The following is a 25,842-nucleotide window of genomic DNA, read 5'->3' on the forward strand; positions in this document are numbered from 1 at the left end:
GCAGAGGTCCTGACTGCTGCTCCTCTCTTTGGAATTCTGCCACCTGTGAGGGTAACAGAGCTCTTGATAGGTCTGCCCTGCTGTGACACCTCAGTAGCTTTGACCTCAAATAACTGACTAAACTGTGCAGCTTAACTCCCTGAAATTGCAGGACACTGTTTCAGGGAACAGGCCCAGCACAACGCAGCACAGTGACACAGCCATGGAATGAAGGGCTACCTATGGATGCCTGAAGAGCAGCCTCAGACCTACCCACCATGGTACAGGGCCCCCAGGGCCCAGAAGGACCTGCTGGGTGTCCCTTGTAGGCCACCAGCAGGCTGCTTGCAAGTCTTCATCCTGCCTACCTGCAAAGCCATGGGAGGAGAAGATCACAGAATAATTTGGGTTGGAAGTGACCTTTAAGGTCTAGTCCAACCCTCAAGATGAAGCAAAGACAGGGACGACAACAGGCTCAGCCAGCACTGCCAGCAATAAAGATGGTTGTGGCAGCAGAGAGGTTTCTGTCCCTGTCCCAGTGCAGCCTGATAGGGAAGTGCCTCTGCTGTGGTAGATCAGAATCATACACTTGACCTACAAACTTGTTTAACAAGTAACTCATGAGCTGAACTAATCTGTACGCAAATCCAGTTTAATTACATTTCTGTGGGCATGTTCATTCCACAGTGAAGTGGATGTAATTCACTTCTTTAGCAAATCAGGACACAGAAGTTGAAGAACATTAAATTTAGATGGGACTGTCCACAGAAGATTTAGTCAAACTTTGGTGAGAAGACTTTTGCAAATGTAGATTCATTTTCCTAGTGTTCTCATATAGACAAACCTCATAGTGGAGGACCAGCTTTAACTTTTGGGGTTGTTTTTTTTCCCATACTAGTGACTAGAAAAAGTCTATTGGCTCTTTTAGACATGTATTACAGTGGAGCTGTTGAGCCAGACAACCTGAATTGATTTTTCATTTCTTTTTCATCTACCTGAGCCAGTGCTTGTAACTTCTTTAAATACTGAGTTGTCTCTGCAGATAGTTTGCCTCCTATTAAAGGCAATGCCAGTACCTCCAACTCTGCAGAAGAAAAGCGCCCAAAGAATATTTGAAAATATTCTTCCAAATCCTTTCTGCGCTTTATAGATATCCTTCAAGCAAATCTGTCTTCTCTCCTTCATAAAAACATCAATTCCCTTGTGATTCTTAACAAGAATGGAAGTTCATATGTCTCCCTTGACCACAAGTTTCCCATTTCAGGGGTTAAGAGGATCTCAGGTTCTTATTTATGCTGTCCACTAAACTCACCTCTTTTACTTCATACACACGCAGTCTCTTCGGGAGATGTTTCCCAGCCTTCCAATGAGTGCTTGGTTGTCTGCCATGCCCCTCATCATGAAGAGCCCAAACACCTTCCCTGTTTTGTTTTTCACTCCAGTATCAGGATTTACAGAGAGGCCTGTCCTCTCCCCATCACTGACTGTAATGAGGAGGAGTTTCCACATGCCCCCTCCAGCATGCCTTCTGCATGGTTTCATGGAGCTCCTGACACCACCACACCCAGAATATCTAATGTCTGCTCTCCAGGCTTGTCATAAAGGGTCCACCTCATTCTGGGAAACAGGAATGTGGAGTAATGGACAATAGTTGTGCTAGACATGGGCAATGGATTGCATTTCTGCAAACAGAAAAGAGTAGCTACTTAATAAAGATAACAAATTTTAATAGGCAGTAAATTTTTCTTTTTCTTGATACAACATGGTAGTTTCTGAACAGATTTTGCACAAAAACACAAACAGATATTTCACAATATTTCTCTGCTTTTCTCTACTGTCCTTTCACTATGATACAACACACTACAAAATACCTTGGGTTTTTAATTGACATGAAAATCCACAATGACTACTTCTTTTGAAGGAAACCTCATCAATCAGGAACCAGAATAGTTGCAGATGCCAACTAGCATATTTTAAATGGCCTGACTTTTCCAAAGTAGACATCCAAGACTTCTCTGCTCCTGAGGAACACAAGTGATCCAAAAATACCTGAATGAACCACAAGTTCAGCTGCACCATGGACACTTGTTTGTTTTCCATCTGTTGTCGAGCTTCACCAAAAGTCTCTCATGGTGCCACCAAGAAAGAAGATCATCAGACCCACCAAAATGAAAGTAAGAGCAAGGGCCAAGCATAGGGAAATTAACACTTTTCAGAATTGTCTATAGACATGAACTAATAAATCTGCTCAATCTCTCACCAAAGTTATAATATTTCAGAGAAGGAAATTGAAAAGTTCCTTAAAAGCATTGTATCAGTAAGTATCAAAACTTAGATGATTGTCCTGGATCTTGGTCCTGCACTTAGTCAGTTGTCTTCTTTCTATTTCACAATTAAAAAAAAAAAGGTAATTCTTGGAATGCTACAGTCAGTGGATTGAGACTGAGCAGATGCTCACAGTAATATAACTTTCAAACATTTATAGTTCTAGAAATGTAGGGTACATGCAGGTAGAAGCACTACTTGATATTTTGGAACTGCCAGCTCTGTACAAATTAAGAGTGTCTGTAATTAGCACTTGAAACACTCTTTGAACTTCCAGAGTTATTCAGTAACCCACAGGAATCTCATGCTTTACTCAGACCACAGGGAAGAAGGTTCATCTCTGAAACTGCTTACCTTGCCGATTCCCACTGTGTGCCCCAGGCTATATGGGAGTCATATTTGTAGCACACATAATGCAATTAGCCAAGGTGAAAACCAACTATTGCCTGCTACATTGCAAGGATTATATTCAGTAATTTACAGAATTTCAAAGAGCCTCAGTGCAAGGTATATTCCTCCCTTCACAGAAAAGAAGCCCACACTTCAGCATCTCAGCTAGGTATCCCACCCTGTAAACATTTGTGACAAGCAAAGCATGTGCTACAGCGAGGAGTCTCATGCAAATCACTGAATTAATTTTCATAGTGGCTGTTTGCCCAGTCCCGTTTCAGGGTCCAGGCATTTGTATTCTGCTACATACAATTAAAAGATCCATAGCTACCATAAATTCAACAAAATATGCTGACATATTCCTTCCCGTGTGTGCAGAAAACATTTTCAGTAGCTACTATGCAAACATCAAATGCAAGTTTTTACATTATCTTCATCCTTCTTGTTTTTACATTCTCTTCAACCTTGTTTCCCTGCTTTTACTATATGTGAAAATAATAAATATACATGATATACAAGTAATTAAGCCATCAAAAAAATTACATGTCATTCCAGAAGGGAAAAGAGATGCTTGATATTTAGAAGTCAAAGCCTAGTCATTAACACAAGTGTCCTGATGGTAAAAAGCTTCAACTTCTCCTCATTTCCCATTGAAACACAACTTTTGTGAGATGTTCCTGCATATTGTGATAAAACAGGCTGCTTCACATCTGAAATGACAAGAGTATCTCAAAATTATTATTCCAGGTAAGGTTGTCCAGGAACATAAGGGTAAGCTAAAATGGAAGAGACAGAATAAATGCAATATGGGATAGACAATAAGGATTAAATTCATTGTCCAGGCCCTTGTCCTGGATCCACACAAATTGAACTATCTCTAGGTTTTCAGGAATGTAGGCAAAACTGTATTCTGCTGCTCTAATTCAAGGAACAAAGGAGGTAATTTTGTCCTTACTATTGGCATCAGGAAAGCTTGGTTTCTACGTAGGGGAAATGAGAATGGGTCAAAACCATCAAAGATGTTCCTCACATTTCTGGTCAACCAGATTTTTCTCAGTGGAGGGGGATGGGACCCATTCTAGAGAGGCTTTGTTCTACAGTGCTGATGGGAGGCTGGGCTTTGCCAGAGCCTCTGTTACAGAGTCCATCCCATGCATGCTGTGACACCCAGTTCCTCAGGACATCCATGTCCCCTGCCTCCTGCTCTACCCTGGTCACACAAGGCCCTTCCAGAGCTGCTTCCTTCTCCCATCCTCAGCAAAGGACCACAGCTCTCCACAAATGAGAGAAGCAGCTCCATGGGAAGTGGATATTCTGCCTGAGAAAGCTTCATACATGAAGGAAAATGCAGCACCTAAAAAAATGGGTTTCAGAGATGCTCAGATGGTCTCTGCCCTCTCACACATAAAAATACTACCTAACATTTGCTATGTATATTAAACACCAAGGATTTCAAGCCATAATAAACTACCTCAATTAAAGTGATGGCATGAAGTGAAAAAGATTCAGATTTTTCATGCCAAAAAAAAAAAAAAGGAGTATAAAAGTTCTGGGTACCAAATTTCTTTTTTTTATATAGGTATCTGCTCTTAAAAATCTATTATTTCTCACACAAACATAAAGAAAATTCACCCGGGAGTTTACATGCAGGAAATGCTGAACAGTTAAAGTCACATGCTCTTTTCTATAATTGTTTGTCTCTGTTAGCTGGCAGCTTCGCTTCTTCAGCCCCCCAGTTTGCCTGTGAATCTGGTCACAATGGGGTGCTCCAGCTGAGCTTTGTTTAAGCCATTTTTCCTTGAGGCTGCTGCCAACTAAAGTAATTTCTCATTTTGGTTTACATTTTTAACCCTTTTTTTTAGTTACATGGCACAATGCCGAGACTAAAAAGTATTAAAGGGACTAACAAACATTAATGTTACAGGATAGAAAACAAAGGCTATAAACTTACATATTTATTGCTGAGATGTGAAGAATTGCCGAGTTTTATTCTTCCCATGAGATGAGTGCTCTCCTAACAAACAGAAAATACATTTGCATCAGATAAACATGGAAAGACAGATAAACATGGAAATGAGTCTAGCAGAAACACATCACTGACCAGAGTACAAACTAGCTAGTCTCCTTGTCAGATTTACTTAACAGAAAAAACAGTCCACACAATAGATTTTTACCACTCTTCCTGTTATAGAGTATTTGCCCTGTGATTTGCTCATAAATGATGGGTTGCTACCACAAAATATTTTCCAAGGCAGTTCTCATGGGGGTTGAAGAGTAGACTTTAATTAATTTATGGCTATGATTAGAATATTGAATTATAAAAATAAGAAGACAGAACTATAAAATTAATTTTTGCCAGTAACACCAACATCAGCTCAGTTCCTCCAAAGTAGAAGGACGAACATTTAAGAACTTCATACAGTCCTCAATATTCCTTCCCTGGAGAATCCAGAGCCACCTGGAAACAGGCCTCCCTGCTCACCTGCAGGAGACAATTTAATTCCTCATGCCCACATGAGAGGCAAGGAAGTGATGTATAACATTCCAGAAGAAGTGAGTATGTATTAAAAAGCTACCAATGATCAATGGCCTAGGGCTGCAAATTGTAATACAAATTAGGATTATAAAAAATTCACTGATTAGACATTTAAATAATTAGCAGTCAAATTAAATAGTTGCACTCCTGAAGAGAATGGAAAAGACTTATCAATAGTTTTCAGATAGCTTTTCTTCACAGCAGAAAAAGGCTCTCTAATTTACTCAGCTTTTTGGAGATGAGTAGAAGACTTGGTACCTGCGGAAAACTGTTCAACAGTAGTGTGCTGGAAAGGTGTTCACTTCCCAAGTGTTCAATTGTGGAAAAATAAGTATTGTAAAATAATTTTGAAGTGTTGCTAAGATAGGGGTTCAGAAGCTCTTACCATGTCAAGTTTCAAGTAGAGCAAAGGAAAGCACAAGTTTCTGCTAGGAAAAACCTGGAACATCTTAACAAGACTTATTTTTGGTAGGTGAAACGTTTTAATTAGATAAAGATCTTGTACTGAAAAGCTAAAATAAAGTGAACCAGTTCAAATACTGAACAGTTTTATACTAGCAAAGGAATTAAATTTTCAAGAACTCTCATTTCTTTTTTAGTTTATTTTCATTTTTCCTTCTGCACGTTTCTACTTTCCTTGTTTAATATACAGAAATTGAAGATTAAATAGGGGACAGAAGAGAGAACTTGGCAAAACTGTTTAAAAAAGAAGGTGTTGCAGAAATTAATTTTGAAATATATTGCCATGCTGAAGATAATATCCAATAGTAGTAATATCAGTACTTTGTTATCAGTTCCATTCTCAGCTGGTTGTTCTGCAGATCGATGTACTTGGAAGCACCCCAGGAAAATAACACATCTAAGGGCAGGCTCCAGAGTAATGTAGCTCCCTGGATAACATCCCATTTGTGCCAACAGACCATGGATGACCATGGTCTGACCATGGAGCACAGAGTGGGGGAGCAGCACTGGCTGCAGAAGGCAGGGTGCTTGGCAGGTCCTGCCCACAGTGGTGGTGGCCAGCCCAGAGGGGTGACTCTGCTTTTCTGCAGACTCTGAGACCGTAGCACACAGGCACTCATGCCCTATCCAGATTTCCTGGTGCTATACTCTTTCCCTGGAACAGTGAACTGCCCCCCAGCTATTGCCTGGGCAGTATCAGTGTCTGGCGAGGGATGGATGCAGGCAGGGACGTTCTACATTGCTTCCCCGCTGCACTTCCAAGAGGGCAGAAGCCTGCAAGCCTTGTGAAACAAAAGCAAGTCATGGCTATTCCATGACTGCAAATATGCCTGAAGATATTTGCATTGTAAGGTCTGTAATCATTAGTGGCAGTCAACAATTCAGTGATGAAGAGACAATGATTATACACTATAGAAGTGGTCACAGATGCTCTTTGTTCAAGAGATAAAAGGGTAGTGGATAGGTTTAGACACAGGGCTGCAGTACACCTGGAGACTGCACAGAGAGGTGTCCAGATCAATTTTGGAGTTCAATGGTTCAGCTGTTTGATATTCTGCTAAACATGCAATTGCAACTCAAAGGGCAAACCAAGAAGAACATTCAGGTTAGCTGCAAGTAAGAAGACATTTATATTGATCTCAAAACAGCCTTAACTGACACAAATAGGTTCCAAGACTGACAAAAACCCAAACTTGTCCCCAAACCATGACCCACCAAAACAAATGGACTAAGCCTTGCTTCCCATAAGGGAAATGAAAGACAAATGCTTGTGCTCAGTAGTTTGTCAGAACAGATGGCATTTTAATAGATTGAAAAAATTATTTCACACTGAATTTTTGCTGATTGAGAAAGTAAAGGATGCAATGGAAGTGCTCAACCAGTCAAGATACATTACCTGGATCCTTTGAAGGCTGTCACAGGATCATAGAACTATTGAGTATGGAAAATACCCATAGTTTAAGATCATCAAGTCTAACTGTTAGCCCAGCAACCTCTCCATGTTCACCACTAAACCATGTCCTCAAGTGCCTCATCCACACATTTTTTGAATGCTTCCAGTAATGATGACTCTGCAATTGCCCTAGAAAGACTGTTCCAATGCCTAACAGCCCTTTTTGTGAAGAAATTTTCCCTTATATCCAATCTAAACTCCCTTGGCGCCACCTGAAGCCATCCTTGAAAGAGAAAGGGTATAGTTCCACAAAATATACCAACAAGAGCAAAACTGATGCGCAACATCATCAGTGAAAAACTGGGATTTTATTTACTCTGGATTATGCATTTAGAGAAGGATGACATACAAATTCTAGTGTTATGCATCAGGAGATGGAAAGTATCAGGAGAAACTTGAACCATCAGCTTCTCACTATATAGGTATTAAGTATCTTGCTTAAGGTATTGAACCAATTTGATGGCTATTATGGCAATAACTTTCTGATAATGGGTTGAAAATTCATTGTACATTTGTCTGCCTTGAAAAGTAAGTGAGTGGCCTCAGAAAATGGGAGATGAAGGGATCTGGAAGAAAGCTTCTGTTGCAGTTAAAGTGCTACCAACTGCACAGCTGCAAGCATATGACTCCCTTTACCTGTGGTCCTGCCATGTGACACCTTTCCTGATGGAGGAGGAGTTGTAGGCTCCGATAGATTGGCAGAGGGCAGTGAGAAGCCAACCTCATATATATCACACACTTCTAGAAAAACTGAAAGAAATTATGCAGAGTTTGAGAAAGAGGCCTTGGGCAGAGTATTTGGGAAATGAAATCAGATACTGACATGGAAGTTTTAGTTGACTTGCAAAGCTTGCCTTTACTCTCCCACTCTTCCTGCAGTGTTGCACCTGTTTGTTGATTTTTGTCTGAAATTGGAATGCAAAAACAAAGACAGAGGCATAATAAAGTCTCCAACTATTACTGTCATATAACAGACAGATCTGTAGTTAAATTGTCAGGGTTATTGCTGCAGATACCACAGCAAACAAGATAAATTTGTGGAATTAAAAGCCACTTAAAAGTATGAAAAGTATGAAACACCAGGGATAAAAAGCCTGGTTAAGGACGCCTCCAAGCCACAGGCTGCTGGAAGACCATGGTGTAGGACACTACTTCCTTGTTTGTCACAATTCCTTTCACCTCATGAGATCCACCCTCTAACAAATCCTCTGCAACTAGATTTGAGGATACAGAGATCCAGGATGATCCCAGCCAGTACAGCTGGCTCAGCTGAGTGTTTCTTAGCCTCAATGCTAAAGGAGGTGGTGCTCTAACAACTTCCATAATACAGCAGTGGTTCTTCATACACACAGCCTCCACATGGCACCCTCTGAACGCTTCTGCCAGAGCCTTGGTCACTGATCCACCCAAAGAAACTGGTAGTGTAGGCACTGGGCCTGATCCTGCACTCTTCCTCCTCTAAAAGATGGTCATGGTTCAAAAGGATAAAGACAATGAAGATGTACAAGAAAAAAAAAATTGTACTCATAAATCCTCATCCTTCAACATATTTGTTTTAAGTGCATGGAAAGAAGACTTAATACACAGCTACTGAGGGCTCTTCCAAGCTGAAAGATAACCAGAAAAGAAATAGTGCTGCAGTGAAGATGCTCCTAATTGTGTTAGGAGATGCTCCTAAATGTTCCTGATTAAAATTTCACTTGTGCAGTATTTATTTTGATTTTTCACTTGAAAATGTACTCATTTCCAACCATTAATGTTGCATTCTGATGCCAATGTATGTGAATAAGTAATGGGTACAATCAGTTGAAATTACAGATTGCAATAAGGTCAGTTTTGAAGCTCTGAAACAAACATTTCTTTGTCTCACCGTAGTGGAAGAATATTGTATTAATCTCACTGCAATTTTCCCTCTCCTCCTGCCCCTCCACATTTGATTCAGAATCTGAATATATTATTCAGAATACACATACACTGCAGAATATCATGACACAAAAGGGAGTACAGACTGAGTACTATGAGTACAAAAAAATCTTTGACCTGGCTAAAGCCCTCTGACATTACTGGGAAAGCAGGAAGAAAAAGGATATAAAAACAGTCCTTCACATAAAAAATAGGTTGTACTGCATCTCAGATTACATTGCAAGAAAAAATTAGTTGTGCTGTTATTTCACTGTAATATCTGCTGCTGAGAAATTGCTTTTAAGTGGCAATCAGATTTGGAGCAAACAATTAATGCAAGCTTTTAATAAAATCTGATTGCAGAAGCCTATCTTTTATAAAACTACCTCTGCAGACACAGGAATCAAAATGCCTATTTTTACCATGTTGAACTGAAAGAATGATGGAGAACAGCAGTAAGTGGGAACCAGTGGCTGGGTTTGCTGTGGGCCAGAGGGTCCAGCACCTGCAATATGCTGCAGCTCCCCGGCCACACACTTCACCATTTTCCTGCAAACTGCTCCTCACCACTGTCAGTATGCCAGAAGGATCTGAACAATCCACCGTGGCAGAGAGAGGGTGTGTGGAAACATTCAGGTGAAGGACAGGAAGGCAATTGCTGGTGAATGGGCAGCAAAGGGCAGGAGGTGGCTCCCCCAGGAGGAGCATCTCAGAAAACTGCAGGCTGGAAAGTCAGCAAATGCTTCACAGTGGAAAACATCACCTGACCCTTTGCAGGCTGAATGTAAGAGACTGCTTGAAAAAACCCTGCATATATGCACAGCTCTCAAACCAAATTAGAAATACAGAAGGAAACATATGCTATTTTGACTACAGTCTGACTATGTTTTTGACAACAGTTTTGTCCAAAAGTTTCAGCTGGATGTGTGTGCAGTCAGAACTTTTTGGTGCGAGTAAACACAAACAGAGCCAAACCACAAGCTAAGAAAGTTTATTCTACGGTTCCTGTGAAGAAAGAAACATAACTTCAGGCTATTATCCAATACAAGGTTAAAAAAATAGACCATCAGCAAATGAGAAAGAAAAGGAGAGGGAAGGAGGTACTTGATATCTTTCTCTGTTGCAAGGGGACCCTTTTCTATAAAGCAGCTTCTAGGTGTTCTTTGTGCAGGGGAAAAAACATAAGACCCTGAAACCACACCTCAGACTAGGAAACAGAAATAATCAATATCATATCCTACATTAACAGGAGCACCCGCTCTTACAACTCCTAAGCCAGCGGACTGCTCTTCACTGACCTACACTGCTTATCTTGCAAGGAAGTGGGAGATGGAAGGGAATTTCCTTTGACAGAGTGACTCAGATTCTTCACCTGCTCCTAGAGACATCCATATAGATCCTAGACATAGTGAGAAAGCAGCCAAAGTCTTAATGCATGTTAGAAACCTCATGGCCCACTAAGGAGTCATGCCCCTTTGCAGGGGTAAATTTCCCTGAGTTGGGTTCCTAATGAGGTAAACCCCAAAGACTTCTTTTCTTACCTTCTTAAATGCTTAAATGCCCATGCTCAGACGTACTCAGCACAACAGGAAACAAGGTCTGCACCAGCTCCTGATTTATCCCATAGTACTAAAACCACATCTATGGTTTGATGAGTGAGGCCAAACAATTAGTCTCAGGACTTGGAGGGTTATGGAAAGCAGTGCTGAAGACATTGTCATCTGACCACACTGTTTCACTGTTTCACTGTCATCTAACCACACTATTTCACATGGATTTTCCATGTGCAAGCCCTAGAACTGCAGTGGGTTGTCTTGAGGTACATTCAGCTAAAGCAGCAGGTAATGGCCCTAAGGCCATCATTACTGTTGAACAGCAGCAGCTTTTGGAAGAGATGTGGAGCATATGGAGAATGAACGTTATCCCGCTTCCTTGGTTCATGCTATCTTTGCATTGCATTGCCATCAGAGAGCACCTCTAGGTATTAACTGATCTCCTTCTCCAGTTAAGTAAGTTAAAGGGGTTACCAATGGAACAGGTGTCTCCCAAATATCCATCTTTGCCTGATACATTTTCCCATCTCTGTTTAGTAACATCACTGGAATTTTCATTTTTTTGTCCACAGTGGGCATCTTGGGAAGCACTAATGCAGACATGTGCCACAAATCCTTTTCCAGTCACTTTCCATTTCAGGTGCCTCACCAAAATCTGATCTACCACAGCTCTGACACATTTAACACCCTTTCAGCAAATTCAGTGCAGAACAGGCGATGTCTCTACAAGCCAAGTAAATCATATCCTACCCTTTGACCTCAAAACAGCTCAATCTGGTTATAAATCATGCTTTATTGGATCAGCTTATGCTTAGGCGCCAGGATTATACCTAACATGTCTGAAATATTACATCACCTGCACATTCCTATAAGACTTTCCATTGAATATTGAACTGGTGTGTTTCTACTTAAAAGGCCTTCCATATATTTTACCGTCTCTAGAATAGTTATTCCAGGCAAAGGCCATAAAAGAAAATTCTGAAGTCATTACTCAGGTATCAATGCTTCTATCAGACATCATACACCTGTATGGAACAGCCATACCCAAATTTCTATTCACCAGTCTTTCTGTAACTGAGAAATTTTCATCCCTCAACATTTTTCATGAGTCCTAAAAAGGTGATCAATACCTTTGCTGTTTTTCAGTAATACACAATAACCCTTACAGAAGAACTTAGGTCTGTTTTCGAGACAGGCAATACTTTAAATCTCATGGCTGATGGTATTGATCTCTTAGTCATCAAGTAAAACCCTTCATCTTATGTTCTCAGGAAATATAACTATCACTGACAAGTTAAGTGTGCAGCTCTGTGGGCTATGTTGAAACTCAAATTAATATTTTTGCTGGTAGATTTTCTAGAATGCTGTATTGTAAAAGACCATTTATTCTCCCTAGGGAGAGCCACTCTAAATTTGCCTGTACTGTCAACATGTAATGGCTGCCATAAGTCCTGCATTTGTACATTAGTGTAAACCTTCTGAGACAATTTTTATCCAAGTTGAGTTTTCAAGTAAGATGCAAGAACAGGCACTTATCTTGCGTCAGGTGTTGCAGTTCACTGACAAATACGCATGAAAAATTTACTGATTCTAGTTTAGTTTTCCCTGGTTTTATACTTTACATCCATTCTACACCAGTTGTGCCTTAGAGCTCAAAGCCGCTAGCAATTCCATCTTTCTAAGAAGAGTTATAAAAAATTACAATATTAAAGCTCCATTTTACCTAGTGTTCCTGATGACAATACTCCATTAAAAAACATTACTTTAGTCCAGACTTAATTGAAAATTATTCTTTTCCTGTATTCTTTCACATTAATTGTAGGCATTTGAAATAATATTCTTGATTAAAAATAATTCAGCTGTACCTGTGAAAAAGGAGTCTTTCCTTTTTCTTTCATTTCAAATTCACAATCTAATTTTAGAAGTCCTAAAATAGGATCTTTCAGGAGTCAATGGACTGCCACATGTTAGCCCATTCCAGCTCAAGATAGATGTCCAGGGCAGATGGGATAAACAGCCCTCTGGACACATACATATCTCTCAACTATGTGCAGCTGGCATGGTTTTTATACAGATAAAAGAAGGCAAAATTAAACTCACCATAATCTTCGATCAAGATCTATGACACAGGGTCTTTCTAGGTTGCTTGCTTGAACAGTTTGTAGGTTATTTGTCCTGCATGTATTTCACAAAATTTTACAAACTCAAAGTATTCTGTTTGGAATGAAAAGCAAAAACTAAAAAACAAAATATAATGTATATTTCTCATGAAGCTCAATTTGAATACATATCAAAGCAGAACTTCACTGTAGCTATGCTTGACCTAAGGGAAGAGCTGCCTATTGATAGTGAGAGGATGGTGTAGCCCTGCCCGTGAATTTAAAGCTGCTCTTTAGATCTTCCTAGTTTCAGTCTTTCTACTCACAACTTTTTGTAGTTTTGTTGGTACGTGCAGAGACAGCCACAAGATACACTTTCTAAATAGTTGGACCAAGGAAAAAGAACACTTGTAAAGAAGTTTTAGACAGGGCAATTGTTGTCAGTAGTTTGAGAAGGCCCATGAGTCAGGCAGTTTTTGTGCCTATACCATGAGAAACATTTGCCTTTATGCCTGAGCTTTTAATAAAGCAAGTAAATCTGATTCAAATGGGGAGACATCCTAACATATTTAAAATACCTGTATAAGTGACAAATATTTCTGGAAGAAACAGACCCCTCTGCTAGAGTGCTTTAAATTTAAGAAGTGATTCTAAAAACCTAGGCAAAAGCAGGACTTCCATTTCTGTGAAAGCATGTTTAATTTTGAAACATGTAACGATGTGAGAATTCAAGAGAAAATGGCAGCTGGTTTAAATATGAATTGCATTAATGAGAAGAGGGCAAGAATCTTGTCTTCTAAGTGGTTATGACTCAAACCTTCTAATTATAGCATTCACACATCATAGTTCAGTAAAAAAGAATAACTGGATGGAAGATGATCAGATATTTGCTGAACCAGTAGCTATTTAACAGGCAACAGAGCTCATCTTGTAGGGGGAAAAGAAATGTGAGCCTGGGTCTTTTCCCATATACACTGCTGTAAACCACAAACAGTTCTGCTACTGTCAATGAATTCACTTTGGTTTTGAAATGGCATGAGGGCAAAATCAATAAAAAATGTCCATTAATTAATTTCTAACTTCATTCAGCTCCAAAAAAGAGTACAATTTTAAGAAAACATTTGCTCAACTCCATATTCAAAATAAATCCAGAAGTTCATTCCCAAAGACATACTCTTAAAAAAAAAAAATCCAAAATCCTAAAATTCTGAAGTGCAGCCTCTAAAGTGCCAAAGTGTAGTATGCCTTTACCCAGCAGCAGTGGGACAGAATTACATGTCCTGTGATGGAGCAGACCCTTCCTGTCCCTCTTTAGCCATGGGAACCTTGCAGAACTCTGGTTTGCAGCAAGGGTTGCCAGAGATGCCCTGTGGGTCTGTAGAATTGCACAAAAGCTTCAGGAAGTTGCAGAGAAGCCTAGAGAGTGCAAACTGTGCCTCTGTAGCAAGCAGAGGATAGTTCAGATTGAGTGCTGTATCTCAGAGGACTTCCCAAGGATTTGGACAAAAGGAGAGAGCAGCTATTGGTCAGCCTCAGAAATGTCAGTAGGAGAAATAGAGGGCCAAAAAGCTTAAAAACAAAAAAAACAGTATTATTGCTAAAAAGTAGAAAGTAAGAGACTTTTACTGGAAGGACTTTTGCAGATGAGGTGGGACCTAAATGACTGAGAAAGCATTGGGTGAAGGTGTGAAGTTTCACCACAACTAGCTCTACTGTGAGAAATTTAGGGGTTTTGATTGATTAGTCAGAATTCTGTTCTGCCTCAGTCCTATTTTGTGCCCCTCCATTTCTTTGCAGAACTTGTAACTGCATCCATCTCTTTGCTTTGAGATTTTTTCTTTCTTTTGCGCATATTATCAGTAATCTTTGTTTCTTTAGGCTTTATTACCACAGACTTTGTAAGACCCTGAAGCACAGGACAGGGATTTGCAATGGGAGTAGGGTTTTGAATGCAAAGGGTGACTGCGTATGGGCTGACTGAACACTGCTGACACCAGCTCCAACAAAAGCCTGATTACATACAGCACTGATCCCCAAACTTCTTCATCCCTGGGATATTAGCTCAGTTGGTTGGAGCACGGTACTAACAACACCAAGACTCTGGGATGGATCTTCACATGGGCCATTCACTTAAGTTCACCTGGGGGTCTATTCCAATTCAGAATATTCCGTGCTTCTGACATCACCAGTCTTCAAACTTCCTTGTACAACCAGACCCGTCTGATAAACACCATGATCACTGCTATCCTGAACAGCTCTAGCTAGATTGCTTACCATCAATGATTTAAATAAAATATTTTCCTAAACCAGTCATACTTTTCACTTCCAAATACTGACAGCACACACGGTACAGTTGAACTGCAGCTCTACAGGATCCCAGTCTGGGGATTTGCTCTGTAGAAGAATTGTTTGCAGTAACTTTGACCTGACATGAACTGAAAACGGGTTTGCTATTGGAAAAACATCCCAAAAATTGCTCTTCTCTGAGCTCAGACAGGGAAACAGACATACCCACAAAGGAAACACTCACCAGTCTCAGGAGAAGTTGTCTTCACAGAAAGAAGTTTGACTCCTTCTTTATCTGACTGGGCTCTGTTGAAATCAGAAAACATTTAAGCAGTCAGCACACATGCTGGTCATCCAAACAAAACTCTTAATTTTGGTCCTGAGGAGGCAGCATCTACTCCAGTCTAAACTGACAGGCTTAAAATGGGCTTTGCATGGGGTCAGGTGGCAGAAAATACTATATACCAACATCCCTGAAAATACCTTTCTCTAAAAATACGTAATAAATCAAGTTCCATAATTCCAGGTTTAATCTAGGACTTGACAGAAGAGGTACATCTGGGGGAAAAGGAGTAATACTTTCTCTGTCAATGCAAGCCTTTTAGCCATGTTGAATTGCAAAGAAGGACCACTTCAGATGTCCAGGGAGTCAGGGCTACCAAGTAAATTAGCAGCCTAAATGTTGCTTTTGGTCATACAAGTGGCCACTGCCAGGCCCAATGATCTTTAGTTTGTACCTTTCAATGGCTCTTTCTGAGTTTCCATCTCCTCACACTCCTTATGCCACTACTATTTCAACTGAGCCTATGCAAATGGTCTAGTGGAAACAAGATGGAACAGAGGAACATGACATAATGGGGAACACGAGAAATACACGTATAAATAATCCAGAATAAAAAGGAAACACATTGAAAAGAGAGAAAACATGAACAAAAGAAGGGGGGTGGGAAAAGATGCAGGGGTAGAAGACAGGGATCAATGGGGCAAAAAGTGGGGAGAAAAAAAGACCAGGCAATGAGTCCTGTGGCAGAGCATAAGATATTTATCCCTTCCAAAAGGCTCAATTGCAAAACAGTTGAGAGACACCATATTTCTATCCTTTCTGAAACAGCTGCTTATCATGCATACAGGTCTACAATAACTGCAAGTGCAGCACTTTCAATGGGATATTTCTCTTTGGGGGTGGCAACTGATTACTATATTTAAACAGAGAAAGATCAAAGAAAATCCTATGCAAAATCTGCTACATTTACAAGTGCCCTGTGATACATCTCAAAGCAAAGAAAAGGATTCAACCTACTGTTCAGCACCATTCTCTTGTCTCTCTGGAAGAAGAAAAAAAGTTAAATATAATTTTGATTGCTGGAATTCAAACCCCAAACATTTAGACATGGCTAAGGCAGCTGCTGGCAGAAGGCTCAGTTGCAATTTTGCAATATTGCATTAAGTTCATAAGCACAATCAAACGGCTTGAATAATAATTGTTATTTTTCTGGTCATCTGCGGAAGTGAACTGATGTTGCTTGTACTAACACTTCTGGAAAGCAGGGAGAATGACATTTGACTTGTCCAAGAGCACAACAGAAGCAGGTTTCTCCCTTGCAGTTCTCAAATCCCTGAGTAGCTGGCATAGAAGATGTGAGCATGTGATGGCTCTCAAGTACACAACAACTGAGCTAAAAGACACAGAGTAAGGGGACTGAGGGAATAAGGGTATTCCTGAGACTGTACCCCCTGGGGCTACAGCCTGGCATGACATCTGATAACAGAGTTTGTCATCCCCATCCATGAGGAACAGGTTTGTCTCCAAAATGAATCATATGCTGAATGTATTTATTTTATGCTTATGTGCAGTGTGGGCACATGGAAGGGGCCGGGGGTTACATCAGAGACATGGAGCCAACTCCATAGCACCAAGCACAGGGGAAGTGCAAAGGATAGATCTGGGCAAATCCTACAGGAAGCACTACAGATATCCATCTTCCAAATGAATTTGCTAATACAATACCTGATGATATTTGTGCATAGGGGAGGCTGGTAAGGAAATGTTCTTCATCTCAAGTCTTTATCGCTTGACTCTGAATATTCAGTAATTTCCTAAGTAAGGAGTACACCTTCCTCTGTTTATCTGGGTCTGTTTTTCCATGTCATTGGCTAAATTGGTTGTGACACACTGTTTGTCTTGGTTTACAGCTTCAACATCCTGTTGTGATTTTGTATTTCCAAGGCCTGGTGATTTCACAGTTCTGCACAGGTCTCCCAATTCATGCCAGCTCACAGGGACAGAAAAACCACAGCCTGGATTCAGATCTGGGTTTTCACTTAATGGAAATTTACACTTACCTGTGGCCTACTTGGGCAGCCCTGAAACATGTGGCAAATGGACTTTAATGGAACTATAACCCATTATCCTAAGTATTTAATGGACAGCAGAGAAACAGATACTGACTTAAGCTGCTCTGTCAAAATGACTATTTCTGAAAATACTGTTTGCTCAGGGATTATGCTCTATGCAGATTATACTGTAACTGTAAAATTCTACTCATACATCATGTACATGTGTGTGTGTATGTATCAGGTATATCACCAAAGAAAACACTGATCTTTCTTTGCCTGTATCTAGAAGAAAGATAAAATAGATAAAGTGATTTTGTTGAATATCTTCAAATTTAGTTTTCACTGTCTATTTTTATCTGATTGTTTGTGTAAGCACAGGTGTTTGTTAGCTCTTTGTAGCTGCAAAAGCACGAACAAAAAGCTTTACAGCATTCTATATTCTCCAAAAATAATTTTTGCTCACTCTGGTCTTCCTACTGATTTTGAAAATGAAGTGTTAGTTTCCCACTTTACACTAAACACAAAATACAAAAAGCTTTCCCATTAGACCACTTCAACGGTGATGGTTAAGGTAATCCAAAAAAGATCTTTTATTAATAAAAAGCACATTTATTTCCACCCCTGCAGAGAAAGCAAACCAAATACCTGGAGTTTTCTTCTGGCACATTTTGTACAAAGCCACCAGTGAGAAGACAGAGAGGGTAATGACTATCAGGGTGATGACAACTGGCAAGATAATATCTGCAAAAGAGGGAGAACATAATTTTGGCTGCTGCCTCTGACTTACATTGCCTCTGTGTATAGGTACTTGCAGGTACACTAAGGTGAGAGTCATCTCCAGCTCCACTTCACCAAAGATCACCCATTTCTCTGGAGAGGGTAACCTAGGGCTCCTGTTATTCTTCCTGCAACCACTGAGCCTCAAGCTTGGATGCTTTGTGGAGGAAAGACTTAGGTTTCTTTCTTCTTCCACCCTTACTCCTTCCCTGACACTTATGCTGCCCTGTGGAACTGGTTTCACCCATTTTTCAGTAAACGAACAAGGTTTCAGCACCTGCTCCGCTGGGCCCACCATAATTTTGATGAAAACACCCATCATTCAACCCCAGTATTGATGGCCTCCAAAGATTTTATGAGAAAGTCGTGTTCTATAAATAAATTTTTTAGAGATGTAATTTATTTTTTCCTCTTTTTTGGGGAAAAAAAATGACCGGTCCGAAATGCAGCAACTGAAGTGATTATTTTGCTTTAAAAGTTGTACACCCAAAAAGACACCAAGGAATTACATAATTCAGTAACATTCCCCACAGCACTTACAACCAGGGATAGAAAATGTAAGATCTTTTTTTAAAATGAGGACATTTCTTTCCTTTTATTATTTCCCACCATCTGCCATTTCCTGACAGGTGTTTCCCAGCCAAGAAGCAAAAAAAGGAAAGAATTATGTAATGAAGAGAAGCTTTCCCTGGAAATATATAAGCCCAGCTTCTCCCTTTTTGTCATTTCTCTGGCAGCAATCAGCCACATTCAAATTCAGCAGGCACTCTCCTGCCTGTTGGCCTAAGCCCTCTGTCAGGGGGAGGCTGCATTCAAGGGCTCTTGATGCAATTAATATTTAATGTTCATATAGATGCGTCTGTGCATCTATGGAACTAGAGGGAGACACTTTGCAGTGGGAAAACATCAAACATATTTTGCTTAGTCAGTATTCTGGGTTGGAAATAGCAAAGCTGCAGCAACACTCTTGCCCCAGAGATGCATAATATTAAAATGAAAGATTACGTAGCATGCATCACGCAAATATCAAGTGCTTAAAAGAGTGTGCAGAAGACTGCCTCCTAGACCTCCTCTTCCATGACAATATGATTAATATATTCATATTATACATTCACAAAATACATTCATATAATATGTACAACATGTATAGGAGCAACTTTTTCATATGTGCCCTTGTGTGTTCTCTAACAGAGGATGACTTTTTTTTGGTGTTTTTTTGGTTTTTTTTCAATTTTACCACTTAGAATCAGTCCTTGGGAATAATTGTGCTGCTCTTCGGTGAGAATGGTGTCAACTTTTTGAGTTCTGTTTCTGTTTGAGAGTACAGTAATTTCACAAATACAAGCCGCACCATTTTGACTAAAATTTTGCTCTAAAACCGGAAATGCGGCCAATATTCAGGAGCGGCTAATATGTGAATAATTTTCTGACATTTACAACCCCAGAAGTGCCAGCCAGGGTGCCGAGCCGAGCGCCTGCCAGTAAAACCCAGGATTTCGTGCTTGTTACAAATTGGTTAATGTGTTGTGCGGTGGGTGGGGTCAGCTCAGCGCCGGCAGCATGGGGGGAGGGAGGGAGGCAGGGGAGTTCCCTACTTCAGGCGGGGGAGAGGCAGGGGGCTCTGTGCTGCTATCCCCACGGCTCGGGGAAGAGGCAGGGGGTCCGCCCCCGCTCTCCGCCGCTGCCCGCTGCCGCCGCCGCGCCGAGAGCGGGCTCCGCGTCCGGCCGTCACCGCCGTGCGGGCTCCGCGGGTTCCGTGCCCAGCCGCCGCCGCCGCGCCGGGAGCGGGGAAACTCCGTCCCCGCCCGCCACGGTAGGAGCAAGCAGGCTCCGGCCCGGCCCGCCACAGCAGGAGCGGGGAAACTCCGTCCCCGCCCGCCACGACAGGAGTAGGAGCAGGGAAACTCTGTCCCCGCCGGCCATGGTAGGAGCAGGCAGGTTCCGTCCCGGCCCGCCGCAGCAGGAGCGGGGAAACTCCGTCCCCGCCCGCCACGGCAGGAGCAGGCAGGCTCCGTCCCGGCCCACCGGCGCCGCGGCAGGAGTGGGGAAACTCTGTCCCTGCCCGCCGCCGCTGCCACGGTCGCGGGGAAGCTCCGTCCCCGCCCGCCGCCGCTGCCGTGGGAGCGGGGGGGCTCCGTCACTGCCTGCCACCGCAGGGCAGCGCCGGGCCGGGGTGACCGAGCCCAGTGGCAGTGGCGGCCGGCCCCGAGCGGCCCGCCAAGCGGCTGCGCTGAGCTGGCGCCACCTGGCCCCATCAGCAGCCCCTAGCGGGCTGAGCCTGCACAGCCTTAGCTCAGCCAGTAAACCCCGCCCTCCCGCGGTTCTGTTACTAATTGGTAACTTTGTTGCACGCGGGTTCTCGCTGTGAACGAGCGACTTATATTCAGGTGCGGCTTATTTATGGACAAAAACCGAAACGTTTGCCAACACCCAGAGATGCGGCTTATACTCAGTGCGGCTTGTATTCGTGAATTTACTGTAGTTTTATAACCAGCACTTAAATTTGATTTGTAATAGGGTCTAAGTCTGGTAAGTCTAGAAATAAAACTGCCAATTTCATTTGTCTGCTATTCCAATCACTCATCAAAAGCAAAACTGATCAACTGAAAACTCAAAAGCTGGACAATTAAGTAAGAATACTCACTAGAATAGTTGACATCACTCCCTGTCTGGTTTCCAGAACTGCTTTTAGGACTTTCAGAAGTTGGCTCTGCAAAAGAAATAGTGCCTTTCAGATAAACATGTATTGCCAGAATCTCATTAACAACTCCCTCTGAAAAATTACTCTCCCAGAACAACTTCTGTGTCCCCAGTTCTGGAGCTTCACTTGGTGCTTCACATCTACATTTCTTCTCAATAATACTTGGCAAGAGAGGTGAAAAAGTTCATCTAGCGTGGCCTAAAGAAACATGCACTTTGTATGGGTGTAGATTTCCCTAGGATCCTCTGATTGTCCACTTACAGGTCATGAACTACAAACTTTTTCACTTTTAGGAAGTTATGGTACTGTTCAGCATTAAAAGTGAATTTTTAATAAGTAAATAAACAAGAAAGATGGTACAAATTAAACCTGTCTCCAAGAGAAGAAAGACTAAAATATTTCACTGATAAATAAAAAAAAAGAAGTGCTAATAGTAGATGAAAAAGTCTGAAGAGGTGCAATAATAGCAGATAGTAAGTTTCTTGAGTGTTGTTATAGAGGAATGTGCCTGCTCTCTGCCCCATTTGGAGAGAGCAATGTTGTGAGCCTCTGAGACACATTTTAAGGCTGAGTTTACAGGAATGCATTTCTGCCTTCAGGTGCTAATCTGAATTTGAGTCAGGTATCAACAATACAAAATATTTATTACCTTGCTGCATACAGGCCATGAAAAAACAATTACTGAACTTCCAGAAAGAAAACAGAAAATGCAAACATTGGCATTTCCCTAGGTACATTATATAGCATCTGGGATTGCATTCCATATTGGATGGAGGCTGGAGTAGACAAGCGCTCACTGCCACTGAAGTTGCCGAGTAGCTGGACAGATGTGATGCAAGGTCAAGCACTGCCTGGCTAAATATCAGAAGTGGCTTTCAAACAAAGGTGTCTGGGGAAGGTGATCTGTTAAAAAAAGGGTCCTAGCAGAGGTTATAGCCTCATATATAAGTAGCAAGAACCTGGTGGCAGCCACTGAGGTTTTTTTGGTCAGGTACCTACTCACAATCCACACCTGTAAGATTGTATGATTTCTCTTTCCAAGAACAGAATAGAGCTGAAATTGTAGGGTGGAAGTTATGAAATCAATTAAGTCATTAAAACCAATATCCTATGGCCATTTTGAGGTCTAGAATACAATTTTGTTATACTAAGTCTTTGAAAGACATGTCTCTATTTTTACAGAAACTTTTATGTAGGCAGTACTTGTAACTCTAATCCATGGAGTTAAAGTAACAAATAAGGTTTGCTTGTCCCAAATATGTAGGAATTCCTCTTCCTTGAAAAACTGATTTTAAACTCATGCCCACTATTAAAAAATGTTTTGGTGATTTTTTTTCTTTCCCCCTTCTCCACCCTTCTACCTGCATTTGTCTGGACACAGACAGAAGCCTCTTGGGGAAAAATAATTACTTACTATGTGCTTGTGTGGTACCTAAACAATACAGTCATAGCTGAGACATTCTGATGCTAGAGTGCAGGAAACAATCATTTTCCAAGACTTTATCTCTGAAAAATCACTGTTTCTTTAAAGCAGAAGTTCTTTTTCCCTTGGTGCCTGTCTGCTGAGGGCTGATAATGTAAGGGTGGAAACTGAGCCATCATCAAGTGACTAAAATAATTCCTATGCATTCTTAATTCCATGTGATTGCTTCAGACTTCCCAAGGAAATACTATTGCCTTTTGGTACCTTATCTAGTATAGTACATGATATACATGGCAAGCAGGCAATTATCACAGCAATGAGTTACCCTGGATACTGACTGGAAACGTCAACAGAAACAAACTGCACTGAAAAAGAGGAATGCGTATCCCTGCATTTGCACAGGAGATGTGGGCCTCTCCTCAGGAGAAAAACTGAGAAATGAAATCCACTGTTTTTGGGGGGTTTTTTTTCCCCTGGTTATCTGTTAATTGACCAAGGTATGAATAATGAAGGAAAGAAAAATCCATAGGTTAGCATTTTAACTACTTGCGACCATCAATAAGAAATATGACAGTTGAAAAGAAACATTACTGAATGAAACAGAGTAAGGAACTAAAACATCAAGCTCATTTCTCCACTTCTTTCATTAAAGTTTCTCACAAGTCAGCCCCTCCTGTCTAGTTTGTCTATATCTGGAAGGTATTTTCCAGTTATGGAACAATCTGGGATCAGAATAAAAATGAATTGGAGAAATACAACCATCATGGTAACAGGAGGACCAGGATTTTGCAGACAGCAGCAGCAGCAAGAACTGCAGCGACCAGTACAGAAGAAACCGTTTCCTGATAAGCCCAGAGAAAGGAAAATAGGACAATTCAGGTTCATTAGCACAGGAAACTTGCCTTACTTTGAGACTTAATGCTTTTCACTATAGGACGAGGAACAAGAGCCACTGAGAAGAACAAGCTCCCTGGTAAACACTCTATTTATAACAGCTTCCCATTGCATCACATAATATGCCAGGTCTGATTTTTTCTGTGGTCCCACCCTGTTTTTCTCTCCAGTATCTGCTAGTCCAGCATGGTATTCGGCTGAAATCACAGCAAAATTACTCAATGCTACAAGCTGAATATCACTCTTTCGCTCTGTACTGTTTCAGGTGTATTATTCCCCTAGATCCTTCTTGCAGCCTGAACATTTCCTTTCCTCAGGCTGTCCTTCTCCCACTTCAGCCTTTTTCATCAGTGTGCATAGAGAAACCTCTTCTATTGCTCTTACTTGTTGAATTTGTTGGAGAGTTCATGGGAAGGCCTGCAATAAAACAGAAAGAACAGGTTTGTTAGTATCTGTTTTAGATGCCCAGAGTCTTCACATCATGTGAACTGGCAGACTCTAGGAAAATTCTCAGTAACCCCCACAACAAATGCTGCCCCAGAAGTGACATGCTAATACTGTTCCCAAACCCAGAAAGCCTGAGCTATAAAAGTCTCCAGCCATCCCTTACAGGTGGGAGCAGTATCCAAACCCCAGCCCATGCTAGGTTATTATTCTGCCCAAGAGAAGAAAACCCTGAATTAATTGATACATTCCTTAAAAACTTCTCCTTCCAAAACAAAAAAAAAAAAAGTGACTAGGAGTGAATAACTAACATTTAACTGACAAGTAAGTGTTTTATTAAAGAAACTCCTTGAGACACATCTTTGAGAGTCACAAAACCCTTTAAAAAGAAATCTGTTTATTATCTTGGTGCTTTTGGTTAGCAGACTGCCAAGCAGCAGAAGCAAGAGGCACTAGTAATGAGGAAGAAATCGATCTTACAGAGCACTGGGCACAATGCTTACTGGCTCTACTGTTAGCTTCCCCCAGCTACTTCACAAGTTTTTGGTGCACAACATATTTTTGTTTTGTTAGCATGCTGCTGTTCCTGCTTGTCTAGGCTGTACCAGGCTTGGAAATTAGAGTGGTTGTGTCCTTTGTGTTCCAGTTGTGCCAGGGTGGGGGATCACAGAGGCAATATCATGAAGGCAGCTGTAACTCCAGGCAGGCATTAAGCCTGAACCCTGACTGCCCAGGTTGCAGTGCTCCTCTAAACCAGTTTCCCCAGCGAGCACAAATCCACTCTTATCCCCTCACTACACTTTCTGTGCTGTGGACTGGTGCTTTGCACAAAGACAGCTCCTACCAGCAGATTTGTAACACACATTGTTCTATTGCTGTGAACATACTCTTTGAAAACCAGAATGCTGCTCTTGTTTTTCCTTCTCTCTACACACAATTAAAACCATGGATCACTTCAGCCACTGGAGTGCAAATAACTGCTTTTGCTAATAGTACATGCGATGAAACTTAAACTGCATTTTAATCACAAACATTCATGAAAAGTAGGTTTAGGGTGAAAAGCTAAGTACTTAAAAGTCAACAGTAAGAGCTCTTCTTGAACATGTTAAATATTTGTAATGCTAAGTATTCTGAATGTATACAGTTACCTCACCCTGGCTTCCTAGAATGCAGAGGAGACTGTTTTCCTAAGCTTTTTGTCATCTCATCAAACCATCTGCAAACAGCAGTATCACTGTGCTCTAAGAGGATCTCTGTGATGAATCATTAGGCATTGTTTATAGTATGTTTGGGCAACATTACCAACAAAACCAAGTGAAAGCCTTCAGGAAGTCAATAAATCACTTGACAAGGGAACAACACACAGTACAGAATGCAGGAGGACACATACCTGGCATTAAGGAAATATCCAAATATGATATGATTGCTTATTACCAGAATACTGCCTTTCCTTCAGACTATACGGTGTGGGATCCCATGATAAAGACACCATGTGATCACACATCATGTGGGCAAACTAGTAAACTTTAAGGTGTGTTCATACTCTTAAAGAAAGGCAGAAGACTTCGTCAAGCCTTACAAATAGGTCACTTTTCTATGAAGTTGCTTTGAACTTTGTCTCTCAAATCTGTAGAACTTTCCTTTGAAAGAGCTCCAACATTATAATATAATTGAACATTTTCCTTTACATTCACTCTTAAAAACAAAGTGAAGTATCTTGGCTCAAACTAAAACAAATAAATGCATAGAAAAACTTATGAAGCCCAAGACTGATACCCAAGTTCACCTCAAAGACTCAACAGCTTTTCAAACCTGAATGCAGGTGACATAAGCGCAGGTGACATAAGTCTCTGCAAACAGGAAGGGCTGGGGGACATGCTTCAGTACCACTGGCATAACTATGCAGCTGTCCTGGCCAGATCTTGCCTCTTCAATAAACCCAGAGAGCAGAAATCATCCCAGGGAAGAAACATCACAGCAGTTGCCTGTCCTCTCTTTCTGGGCCTCTGTTATTTTTTAACAACTGCACACACCTATACACAATAAAACTACCAGCATCTTTCTGGAAGGTATCTAACTCAGGTTTTGATGGAGCATGAAAAATTAAATTGGAAAAATCTCATGCCTTCCTCTCTCTTCCTGTCTGCAGTATGCAAGCAAAGCACTGGTTCACCCTCTGTTCAGAGATCGCTCAGTCCTGCCACGCAAACAAAGCTGTGCTTATCAGAGTGATTCAGCAGGTGCTTTCAGTTTGCATTTTCTAAATAACCATCCAGTGCCC

At 41.2% G+C, this 25,842-nt stretch overlaps 1 protein-coding gene across 1 annotated transcript in view; it reads right to left on the reverse strand.

Moving 5' to 3' along the window:
- Positions 1 to 1,689: 1,689 nt before the first annotated feature.
- EMCN (endomucin) overlaps positions 1,690 to 25,842 on the reverse strand; it is a 55,310-nt gene continuing 31,157 nt past the window's right edge. Inside the window, exons 6-12 of the mRNA XM_033061335.2 lie at positions 23,502 to 23,534; positions 20,744 to 20,809; positions 17,968 to 18,063; positions 16,286 to 16,310; positions 15,230 to 15,291; positions 4,646 to 4,708; positions 1,690 to 3,404 (exon numbers count right to left, since the gene is read on the reverse strand). Of these exons, the coding sequence (XP_032917226.1) occupies positions 4,650 to 4,708; positions 15,230 to 15,291; positions 16,286 to 16,310; positions 17,968 to 18,063; positions 20,744 to 20,809; positions 23,502 to 23,534 (341 nt within the window). The 3' untranslated portion in view covers positions 1,690 to 3,404; positions 4,646 to 4,649. The remainder of the gene's footprint in view (positions 3,405 to 4,645; positions 4,709 to 15,229; positions 15,292 to 16,285; positions 16,311 to 17,967; positions 18,064 to 20,743; positions 20,810 to 23,501; positions 23,535 to 25,842) is intronic.

The sequence above is a fragment of the Catharus ustulatus genome, chromosome 5 (genome assembly GCF_009819885.2).
Source record: "Catharus ustulatus isolate bCatUst1 chromosome 5, bCatUst1.pri.v2, whole genome shotgun sequence".
Classification (NCBI taxonomy): domain Eukaryota; kingdom Metazoa; phylum Chordata; class Aves; order Passeriformes; family Turdidae; genus Catharus; species Catharus ustulatus.